Source organism: Lipotes vexillifer, unplaced genomic scaffold, assembly GCF_000442215.2.
Source record: "Lipotes vexillifer unplaced genomic scaffold, Lipotes_vexillifer_v1.1 scaffold496, whole genome shotgun sequence".
Taxonomy (NCBI): Eukaryota; Metazoa; Chordata; class Mammalia; order Artiodactyla; family Lipotidae; genus Lipotes; species Lipotes vexillifer.
In genome coordinates, this window is record NW_006786690.1 from 9,392,266 (window position 1) to 9,404,266 (window position 12,001).

At 51.9% G+C, this 12,001-nt stretch overlaps 1 protein-coding gene across 1 annotated transcript in view; it reads left to right on the forward strand.

Annotated features, from left to right (window-relative positions):
* The window catches only part of LOC103078103 (protein-arginine deiminase type-2), a 43,592-nt gene that overhangs the window by 23,643 nt on the left and 7,948 nt on the right, over positions 1–12,001 (forward strand). Inside the window, exons 6-11 of the mRNA XM_007459260.1 lie at positions 398–523; positions 5,773–5,951; positions 7,822–7,925; positions 8,928–9,039; positions 9,577–9,684; positions 11,785–11,936. Of these exons, the coding sequence (XP_007459322.1) occupies positions 398–523; positions 5,773–5,951; positions 7,822–7,925; positions 8,928–9,039; positions 9,577–9,684; positions 11,785–11,936 (781 nt within the window). The remainder of the gene's footprint in view (positions 1–397; positions 524–5,772; positions 5,952–7,821; positions 7,926–8,927; positions 9,040–9,576; positions 9,685–11,784; positions 11,937–12,001) is intronic.

The window sequence follows — 12,001 nt, forward strand, 5'->3', positions numbered from 1 at the left end:
AAAAAAAAAAAAAAAAAAAAAAAAAAAGATATAATTGACATACAGCACTGTCTAAGTTTAAGGTATACAGCATAATGATTTGATTTCCATACATCATGAAGTGAGTATTACAGTAAGTTTAGTAAACATCCATCACCTCATATAAGTACAAAATTAAAGAAGTAGAAAAACAAAATTGTGATAAGAACTCTTAGGATTTACTGTCAACAACTTTCATATATAACATACAGCCGTGTTAATTACATTAATCATGTTGTACATTACATCCCTGGTAACTTATTTATCTTAGAACTGGAAGTGTGTACCTTTTGACCACCTTCATCCAGTTCCCCCACGCCCCCACCCCACCCCAACGCAGTTCTCTTAATTCTAACCTCCTCATGCATCCACCCCTCAGACCTCAAGGACATGTCCCAGATGATCCTGCGGACCAAAGGCCCCGACCACCTCCCCACTGGATACGAGATCGTTCTCTACATTTCCATGTCAGACTCGGACAAAGTGGGCGTGTTCTACGTGGAAAGTGAGTGTCCCCAGCCTGGCCCTCCTGCAGTTCCCATCCAGTCAGTGCTCTCTGAGATACCCCTCGGGGGCCCAGCTTCTCCCTCTAAGGCTCCCCAGACCCCTCCCCTTAGTAGTCACAGGTGCAGGTGACTGGAGAGGGCCAGCTTCTTGGTGATGGTAACCAGGACCACCATTGTCCTGTGAAGTCAAGAGGACCCGTGGGATAGATCTCTCCTCCCTCAAAGGAGTTGGCAGTGACAGATTTATGTGGAACCCAGAGGAGTTCCATGTGAACCAGGGGAGGAAGGGCTTTTGAGGTCCATCTTTCCCAGAATCACATCACCTTCATGATACCTGAGGCAGGTACCCACTCCCTCCCACCCCCACCAGGTGTTTTCTGCTCATCTCAGACTTTCTGAACATGAGAACTGCCCCTGACTTTTAAAGAGCCCGTGATGATGCTGTGGGCACCTTCAAGGAGCGGACCCCTTGGTCCTCTTGCCAAGGACAGGGCCTCCTGGGTCCCCAGTGAGTCAGGAACATGCTTCCGCCATGGAGCTAATCCCCGCAGCTGCCTGCTCTGTCTCATTCCTTCTGTGAACCGGTGTCGAGGCCCCTCAGTGCCAGGTGCTGGTCTCAGCGCCAGGATCCCTGGGTGAACTCTGCCATCACACCCTGCCCTCGGGAAGGAGACGGTCTCTAATGAGGGAAACATAACAGAAAGCACAACTGGAGGAAATGACACAGACCAAGCAGTAGAGAACGGCCAGGGCAGAGGTGAGGCACCACTGGCCTAGATGGTCCAGCAAGGCCTCTCCGAGCAGGCGACATTTGAGTTGAGAACCAAAGCAACCATAAGAAAGAACCAGCCGTTCCTGAGCTGACGGAAGAGTGTTGTAAGCAGAGGGAACAGCGCGTACAAAGCCCGGAGGAGGGAACCAGTATTGGAGGAATAGACAGAAGACTGGAGGAGGGGAATGTGTTGGAGTCAAGGTCAGCGAACTGGGCAGGGGCCAGCGCATGCAGAGAGGGCTCACATTTTATTCCAAGTGCACTGGAAAGCCGTTAGAAGGTTTTAAGCAAGTGACTGTCAAGGTCTGATTTATGTATTAAAAAGCTGTCTCCGCAAAATCGTTTGCTGTGGTGCAGGGTGAGGCCTCCCCTGCATGCCCAGCTCTCTGGGGGGGCCCAGGGTCTCCAGCCTAGCTCTGGGGCCCTCCTCTGACCAGGCCCACTAAGAGCAGTCGTCATGAGGACTTGGTCCCAGTGGCCCTGGACCCTCACCTCAGGGAGGGATTTAGCTAGGACAGCAGTGGACCCAGCTGCCACCTGAAGCCAGTCCACCTCCTGATCCGCCCTGGGCTCGGGCAGTGACCTCACGCAGGTTGGAATGTCCCCAGAGTCAGGCCGGTTCCGCCGCCTAAGCGGGCCGGAGATGTTGATGTTTACCCTTTCCAAGCCAGGGTTGCCACGGGGGATGGGGCTGCCGGCCGGACAGGAGGGGTACAAGCAGGATCTCGACTTCTCGACCACATTGTGTCGTATTGTGACACTCAACCTGTTGCTGCTAGTGACAGCTGGACTTTATCTAGAGCGTCTTTTTGTTGATGGCAGTGGATTGAGATCTGGCCCTTAATCACATCCCTCTCCCTCACTGCCATCGAGATGGGTCCTGAGCAGACAAGAAAAGGAGGAGCCGCTGCTGTGAGTGCTTTGAGATGCTGTTCCCCAGTCTGTCTTATCTGGGCTGCCATCTTGCAATGTGGGGGGAGGGGCGGTGTTAACTTCTTCCTTTTCGTCCATGCAGGCAGTTGGGGGTTTTGTCAAAATCCATGTACACCGGTGGATAAGAATATGTTGTGTTACATGAATGTCATGTGTCACCTGTGTCCCCCAAGGGCAGGGGGCTGGGCTGGAGGCTGAGGGACCCTGAGAGGGAGCTTTAGAGCCCAGAAGGTTCAAATCCTGGATCTGGGCAAGTCTACTTAGCAGCCCAGGCCTTGGGTTCCTCTTCTGTGATGTGACGTGGTGCTAAGGAGAGGCCTGACAGTTCCCGCTGGTGATAGAGATTAGATAAGGAACATGTGTCAGCACTCAGTAGCCGGCCCGTGGAACACTCTCTATAGATGGCACTTGTTGCTTTTGGGGGATTATTATTATGATTATTAATTACAGTAAGTCCCCTACATACGGACGAGTTCCATTCCAAGAGAGCGTTCGTAGGTCCAATTTGTTCATAAGTCCAACAAAGTTAACCTAGGTACCTAGGTACCCAACTAACACAATCCGACGGCAAGCTGCAGTTTCACTTACGCCTGATATTGATGGAACGCACGTTTGCATCTTTGAAATTTCGCAACTTGAAGGTTCGTATGTAGGGGCCTTACTGTATAATGATTGCAGTGGACAGGTGTCTCCAATGCTGTTAGGAAGACCCAGGCATCTATGCTCCAGCCTCAGATTCTGCCTCAAGATCCCAAAGTTGGGACCTGACCTCTTCCTACAAGGGTGCAGTGACCAGCTTGTCCCAGTTTGCCCAGGATTTTTCTGGTTTTAGCTCTAAAAATCCCTCATTCCAGGAAACCCCTCAATCCCAGGCAAACCAGGACAGATGGTCACACTATCAAAGAGTCTCCTTGGGAGGTGGAATGGCTCCAAAGTGACCAGAAGGGTTATGCCACATGCCAGCCTGTGGGGCCGATGCCTGGGGCTAAGGAGAAGTCAGGGTGGCTGGCAGGGCCCAGCCCGAGGCACGTGGGCTGCTCAATAGAGGGTCATTGTTGGTTCCTGCAGGGAGAGCTGGTCACACTCAGGCAGGACTGCACCCAGCTGGGACGGGGGGATGGGGGAAAGAGGCTCCTCGAGACAGTGGCTGGATTGTTCCCACCAAGTCATCAATCTACCTAGAGCTGGCCCAAGACACTAGAAAGAGAGGCACATGTAAATTGCAGGCCCTAGAGGGGAAAAAACTGCATGCAGATGGACAAGAGCGCATCCTTCCATCTGGCCCAGCTCCCCTGCCAGACCCCCACCCTCCCAGGCCCAGGTGGAGCGCACACACGCGCACACACACACACACACCCCACCTAGCTGCCCAGAGCCCTGGGAAAGTTTTGGAGTTTTCTGCAAAGACAAGTCAGCTTCCAGGCCTGAGGATCTCTTTCCTAGCACCAGTTCCAGTGCAGCCTGGGACAGGTGGACATTGGAGGGCCTGGGTGCCTGGGGGAGAATTTTTTTAATTATGCAGAGCCATCTGGATCTACTTAGTGATTGGGACACAAGGTATATGTTGTCTTTTCTGAGTGAGAAGGACTTCACCTTCTGTCTTGAGCTGTTCCTTGGGACACCCAGTGTCTGAGTCTATGTGCCTCATTTCTTGGGCCCACCTAAGGGAAGATGAGGTGAGGTATTTTTCTTTGCCTTCTGTTCCTAAGCCGTTCAATGAAAAGGTCATGAATTTTGCAGTAAGGGGTGTGCTGACACATTCATGGGCTCTCATAGTAGTAACACCAGCAAGTCCTAGCTGTGTTACCGATGGTTACCCTTGGTTACCAAGCTTACCTCAATTCCTGATGCTGTCATTTTATCTTGCAAGGACCCCGTGGCATAAGTGTTATTATCCCCCATTTAACAGATGAGTAAACTGAGGCTCAGGGAGGTTAAGTGAATTCCCTGAGCTTTTGCAGCTTGTAAGCCAGAGAGGTACTTGAACCCGCATCTCTCTGACTCTGGAAGTCATAACCACTAAGGTAACCCACCCTTAATGAGATGTATAACCAGGGTCTAGTTGAGCACATTGTCCTACGTGAGGAACCATCCTGAGCCTGGGCTTTGCTGGTTCCTCCATTCATTCATTTTGCAAGTTTTAATCAAGCACCTTATTCATGCCAGGACTGTTCTAGTTACATGCTCTAGCCCTCAGGTGACTGGTCAATAATCATACCCATTGTTGTTGACAACAGTACTAAGCTGAGCCTGATTCTGCCCTTCCAGCTTTGCAGGGCATAAAGAAACTCCTTCTGGAACTGCATAGGGTCCTACCTCCATGCCTTGGGCAATGCAAGTATCTCCTCTCCTCACAGCACCCCACCTCTGCCGCCCCCAGGGGCATCTCAAAGGCTGCCTTTCTCTGCTCAAACGCCTCCCACCCCGCCTCCCTTCCCCTGTCCTCCTCACCCCAGTAACCCCACGGGCTCTCTCACCCTGTAGCTCTATGACGCTTCCCACATCTGTGCCATCTTATCATCAGCTGAGCACTGCTCCTAGACAGAGGGGCTGCATCTTGCCCATCTCTGTGTCCCCCAGAGGTCCGTGTCCATGTGGTCACAGAGCAGTAATTCAACACATGTGCTCTAAATTGGCCTGAAAATTCTCCCACGGGGAGTGGTATGGGAGCCATTGGTTCATTCAGTAGATATTTATTAAATACAACCTGCCCTGGACCGGGCCTGTCTCAGCCCCCATGCAGGTGACAGTCTCTCAGAGCCAACAACTAAACACTGAGATCATGTCCATTTAAAGGCTGTGATGGGGAAGGACGGGGGCTGCAGAAACTCCAGAGAGAACCCCTGGCTTGGTCTCTGGGGGATCTGGCTATGATTCCCAGAAGTGACACAAATCAAGGTGTGAAAGAAGGAGGGAGATAACTCTTCCAAGCAGAGGGAACAGCGCTGTGAAGAGCTGGGTGGTTTCAGTGGGGCAGGAGCGTGGGAGAAACCAGCCACAAAAACGTGCAGCCAGAGACCCACACACCAATGTGGCTTGCATTATATGGAGAAGAATTTGGGGCACAAATGGACACTTTGGTGTTTTATTTATATGAAGGAGAGGAGAGGTCGGGGTTCAGAACTAGACAGGGATTTGAGTCCCAGCTCAGCCACTTACTGGCTATGTGTCTCCGGACAAGCCATTTCTTATTTCTGGAACTCTTTCCTCCTCTGTAAAATGGGAACAATAATTCCCTTCATTGACATCACTGGCTGCCCGGTCCTCAGCTGCTATCATTTCATGTCCCCTTCCTGGGAGAGTTAGCTCACTTTATAGGCAAGGAAGCCAGAGCCAGAAAGGGTGTCTGGTTGAGTGCCACATGGCTAGGGCCCTACAGTGCTGGGAAGATGACCAGGCCACGGCCCTTCTGGTGGCATTTTCTGCTTGTGCTTTTCTCTCTGTGTCTAGAGGACAGGTTACTCTGCCATTGCGTCCCCCATCAGTGACCCCGCCCCACGGACGGTTGTGGGTGGGGCCTGACCTTGGTCCTTCTCTCCCCAGACCCGTTTTTCGGCCAGCGTTATATCCACATCCTGGGCCGCCGGAAGCTCTACCACGTGGTCAAGTACACGGGCGGCTCTGCCGAGCTGCTGTTCTTTGTGGAAGGCCTACGTTTTCCCGATGAGGGCTTCTCGGGCCTGGTCTCCATCCACGTCAGCCTGCTGGAGTATATGGCCGAGGTGAGGGCTCCGGGCCTCTACCAGGAGGGGCTGCCCTGCGGGCCAGGTGGGGCTCCTTCTAGAAGGCCACTCCCAGGGGGGTCCCCAGTATGCTCTACTCCCCTCAAAGCTCCAAGGGGAGGGTGTCCAGGCTTGGAGACCTGGATGCCCCACCATCCACATGTGTCTGCCAGCGTCCTCTGAGCTATGCTCTGGGGGTTCCTCCTTACTGTACCTACTCCCCCGGATTCTCTCCAGGTGATTTTCTCTTACCTCATGCCTGTCCCTGGTCTGTCCTCCTCCCTGCAGAGAGCGGGCCTAGTTCTGAGGCACAGAGTGCCAATGGTTAGCGCGAGAAGCAAAGTAGGCCACACACATGTGCCTTCCCTCCCTGACTGGTCCCACACCCTAGCTGTGGGTTCTACCAACTCTGACCACAGGCCGAACCCCAAATCCCAGTCGCAGGCCGTGTCCCCTCCCTGTGGCCAGACATCTCACCCACCTTTGCTCTTGGTTTTGGGAAACTGGATGAGAAGGAGAGCACCTTCCGCTCCCGAGGAGAAGCCCCCCCACCCCCCAGCCTAGGATGTGTCCTGCCCACAAGGGCCTCTCATCAAAAACTGCATCCCCAGACCCCTACCCCTCAGGCCCACCCAGCTTTGTTCAGATATAGGGAGGGACCTGGTTGCCCTCTCAGACACAGGGTTTGCTCCCCAGTTTCATCCCCGGACCGCTTTGAGGCAGGAGGCCATGGGCTCTGCCGAAGGTGAAGCTAGGTCTCGCTTAGATTTATGAGAAGGGGCTCTGGAGTCTGACAGCCCAGGTTTGAGCCCATGAGACATTGGGCAAGTGAATTTACTCCCTATGCCTTAGTTGCCCCATCTGGAAAACAGAAATGACAAACACTGCTGCTTCCCAGGGTGGCTGTGAGCATACAAGCTTGTGAGATCTCATTCACAAAGCAGCCTCAAGTCGCTGGGCAAAGGGAAAGGCGGGAAAAGCAGAGCTAACAGGAGGGGGTGGGGAGAGGGCCTCTCCTGCTCCCCCAGTGCCTGGAGCAACCTGGCCATCAGGGTCTCTCAGATTGGCCCCCTCCAGCGGACACTCAAAAGGCAGACCCCGGGGGACTTCCCTGGAGGTCCAGTGGTTAAGACTCTGTGCTTCCATTGCAGGGGGCACAGGTTCAATCCCTGGTCAGGGAACTGAGTTCCTGCATGCCATGCAGTGTGGCCAAAAATAAATAAATAAAAATAAATAAATAATTTTTTTAAAAAGGCAGACCCATGCAGGAAAGGCCACCTCCATCCTCCCCACCAAGGGCAGGGGCCGGTTTCCTGTAGCTTTCCAAAGCCAGCCATGCAAAGGAATCATCTCATCTTCCTTCAAGTTGCAGGCAAGCTTCCCGAACCTTTCCTTAAAGAGCAATGTGGACATATCAAAATTTCCCCCAATAACATTATAACACTCACACATAGAAAAGGGCAAGGTGCCCAGAGCAAAAACAGAGGAAGGCCGGGGCTGGTTCAGCCATCATGTGAGCCAATTTCAGGAAGAGAACTTTGATGCAGCGAGATCAGACAGTGGTTGAGAGTATGGGCTCGGCAGCCAGACTGCCCGGGCTTATGTACAGGCTCTACCACTTACTAACCATGTGACCTTGGACAGCTATGTGACTTGGTTTCCCCATCTATAAAACAAGGATTATAATACTATCTACCCTCTGGGGTTATTGTAAGGCAGAAATGAAATCTCACATGTAAAAATAGGACCTGGCACACCGTAAGTGCTCCCTGAGGTACTACTGTTATTGGTTTCACCCACTTTGTTAGGCAGGAGTGAAAAGCACCCTGACAAGACTTTTTGATCCCCTCCTCTTCTCTGCCACGCCCAGGAGATCCCCCTGACACCCATCTTCACAGACACCGTGACATTCCGGATTGCTCCGTGGATCATGACCCCCAACATCCTGCCTCCTTTGTCGGTGTTTGTGTGCTGGTAAGCATTAGGCACAGCACAGAGAGTGGCTAAAGCTGGGGCTTCAGGGGCAGACAGACCTGAGTTCAGATCATGCTCTGTTACTTACCAGCTGTGTGACCTTGAGCAACTCACTTGGCCTCTCTGTGCCTCTGTTTCTCTGAGACGCTCACATCACAGAGTCACTGTGATGATTAAGTGAGATGAAGCAGGTGAAGTATTAATCCAAGGTCCTGGCACAGAGTTTTTGTGCTCTAAAAAATACTAGCTAGCAGGCTTCCCTGGTGGCGCAGTGGTTGGGAGTCCGCCTGCCGATGCAGGGGACACGGGTTCGTGCCCCGGTCTGGGAGGATCCCGCGTGCCACAGAGCGGCTGGGCCCGTGAGCCGTGGCCGCTGGGCCTGCGCGTCCGGAGCCTGTGCTCTGCAGGGGGAGAGGCCACAACAGTGAGAGGCCCACGTACTGCAAAAAAATAAAAATAAAAATAATAGCTAGCATTTCTTTCCCATATCTTCTTGGCCCATACCATGTAGTCAGGAACCTTTCTCTACAATGGATATTCAGCTCATCTTATTCATCCAGCAGTTCTTTAACTGAGCATCTATTATGTGCTAGACAGCTACAGCGAGATGAGAAGCAGGGGAAAGAAGTGCCTGCAAGTGATACTGGCCACACCACCTGGCCACACACCCCTGCTGTCCTGGACCCATCCCCTGCCTCCATGCTAGGCATAGCTCTTCCTTGGAAATCTGGGGAGTCAGAGATGTAAGGCTTTGGGGCAGGTGAGGGTGAGAGTTCCCCTCCTCGTTTTGTTTGTTCATGACTTTGGTAAACACTGCATGAGGGGATGAGTTGGCTTGGCCCTTGAATCCAGTGGCCTTTGCAGAGGTGCCTTTGAACACAGATGTGGCCTCATCTGCCCAGCACAGCCCAGAGATGCCAACTGCTGTTGCCACCTCAGTGGGCTGGCCCTCATCCCTCCTCACCCTCCCTCTTGGCCTCCCCCTCTTCCTACACTTCTCAGCATGAAGGACAATTACCTGTTCCTGAAAGAGGTGAAGAACCTGGTTGAGAAAGCCAACTGTGAACTGAAGGTCTGCTTCCAGTACATGAACCGGGGAGATCGCTGGATCCAGGTAAGGAACCCCAAGCTGGGAAGGACGTGGTCCTTGGGGCTCAGGCAAGAAGAGGCAGCTTAATGTCAATGCCCTGGCGCCCAGCTGCTCCACGTATGCGAGTTCTGTCCTCAGAGCACACGTGCACGTGTACACAGGGACAGAAATGTACAAGGTAATTCACTGAAGCTTCTTAGGGTAGCAGAAGACTGTAAAACAACCTAAATGTCCATCCACGGGGCAAGGGGGTGACCATATGATTGGACAGCCTTTCTGTGGAGTACTATACATCAGCTAAAAAGAAGCCAATCTATAAATAAAGAATGCACTTCTAGTTAAGGTATTACTTGCAGGAAAATGTATGCAGATGTTACCAGTTATGTTTTTTAAAATGGGGGCAGGATGAGTACAAACATGCTGGGGATGTGCAGAGACTATCTAAGGAGGGATATGTAAGAAACCACTGCCATCATGTGCTTGGGAGAATTGGGGAGGCTGGCTAGTATTCAGTGGTGGCCCCCTGCGCTTGTCTGATAGCTCTTCCCGGTGTCCCCACAGGATGAAATCGAGTTTGGCTACATCGAGGCCCCCCACAAAGGCTTCCCTGTGGTTCTGGACTCCCCCAGAGATGGAAACCTGAAGGATTTCCCAGTGAAGCAGCTCCTGGTGAGATGCTGAGGACCACCTTGGGGGATGAGGGAGGGCACAGTCCTGGGACTCTTACAGGACAGAGTGGTCGGGAGGCCTTGGGCACCCCTGGCAAATCAGTTTACTGCAAATTAGTCTGTTGCCTTCATCTTCTCATCTGCAAAATGGGTCAGTTGGGATAGTAATCTCTAACATCCTTTCCTGCTCTGATAACTGATGCTTTTCCAAAACATGGAGAGTTCTCTCATGGGAAATGAGAGCTATGGGAGACAGAGGCCTGACTCCTGACACTGCCCCACCTCCAACTTATAGCAAAATAAGTTTCAGAGAGGAAAATTATAGTTAAGCAATTGTCAAAAAGCATGGTTCCAACTTCAAAGCTCATTAAATCTGTGATTTTTTTCAGTTCATGAGTTTTTTAAAAAGCAATCTGACCCCCACCCTCGATTCTAGAGGTCATTACCACTCTCCTTTTATGCCCTCAACAACCAACTGAATGAGGACAGAACCAAAATTAGTCATCTTTGTCCTCACCTTCCACCCTGAACAGGCAGGGCGAGGCTTGAACAGAACACGAAACAGAGACTGGATAGATCAGGTGGCTTTGCCAAGGTCACACACAGGGCAGCCTCCTGTGAGACATCAGGGCTGCTCAGAGGCAACCCTTTGCCAGGTCCACACCTGCTTCTTGAGAACATTCACTAACCTAGTCCCTTCATCACAGGGCGATGGCAGAGCCAGTGGTGTGAGCACAAAGCTCTGGAATGCCAGACAGATCTGGCCTTGAGTCCTAGTTCCACCCCTTAGCAGCAATGTGACATTGGGCAAGCACCTTAACCTCCTCAAGCCTCAGTTTGCTCATCTGTAAAATGGGGATAGAAACAGTATCCATCTCACAGGCTTATTGTGAAGATTGAAAGCATTATATAAGGCATCCGTGCTGCTCCTGATACAATGACTATTATTAGCTGCTGTTCTGGTTCTCATTCGACAGCCCTGGACACTGTCCTCGGTGAGGACTGTCCACTTCCTCTAACATGAGGGATAGTCAAACCAGCCAGCAGGCAGGAGAACCAAGGCCTCTCAGATCCTTCTCTTACTCTTTCTTCCCGGGTCACCACCTGCCTTCAGTGTTCCAGGCTGGCCTAGTACCAAGGCCCCCAGACTGCATTATTCCTGGAGGCCTGGGCCAAGCCCAACTTTGTGCTGCATGCCTGCCTGCCCATGTGAGGCTGTAAAGCCCCAGCTGCCCCAGCCTCTGGCGAGTCTCACCTTGCCATCTGGGGCTCATAGGCGAGAAAGCACTAAGCTGCAGCCATTCACCCTACTGGGCACAGCTGTCTCTTGAGCCTCTAAGCTGGGCCAGGATAAGCCACATCTTCTCACTCTTTGGTTTTTATTAGCAAGGATTTTTGTCAGACAAGCTTAGTTCCAGCCCCAGTGCAAGCTCCCAAGCAAGATCCCTACTTTTTTACCAAAAAATCATGAAAGGAAACTTAAAATTCAGGGGGCATCACTGGGGTTATATCATGTAACTGCAGTCTGTTGGAGCTCTGTGCTAAGAAGGATTCTGAGGCTATATCTGGGCTCCAGATATAAATATGAATAAATATGGTTAGTTGGGAATGGGTTGGGATGGTATATATGTTACATATCTGCCATTCCTGCATGTATTGGTCAGCTTTCACTTGGTAAGACTGCAGTAACAAACAGCCCCCATATCTCAATAGCTGACAACAGCAAAGGTCCATTTCTTGCTCACATTAAGAGATGAGTGGGGATGTCAGTAGCACAAAATGAGGACCAAACCAGAAATCACCAATATGTCTCCATGTTTAAGAAATAGAGGCACACCCAGAGACCCAGATGTATACACACACACAGACACTCGTATATTCACATTCATTCTCACACTCATACTGACATGCTCACAAACTCAGCCTCCCCACGCCAGGGTCCTGCTCATCAGTGGGAATAAGAAGAGCATGGGTGACCCCCCTAGAAGCTAAGTGCTCACAGCCAGACCAAAGGTAGTGAAAAGTGGTCATCAGAGGTTGGCTGGGTTGGGGCTAAGTGCTCCTGGCCGCAAGAGACTAATGACGGGTGTCTCTTGCCCAGGGCCCAGATTTTGGCTACGTGACCCGGGAGCCCCTCTTTGAGCCTGTCACCAGCCTTGATTCCTTTGGGAACCTAGAAGTCAGTCCACCAGTGACCGTGAATGGCAAAACATACCCCCTGGGCCGGATTCTCATCGGGAGCAGCTTTCCTCTGTAAGAGAAGCCAGAGTGGGCCTGCGGGCAGTGGCGGGGGTGGGGGGGGGGGCAGGGGGGGGGAT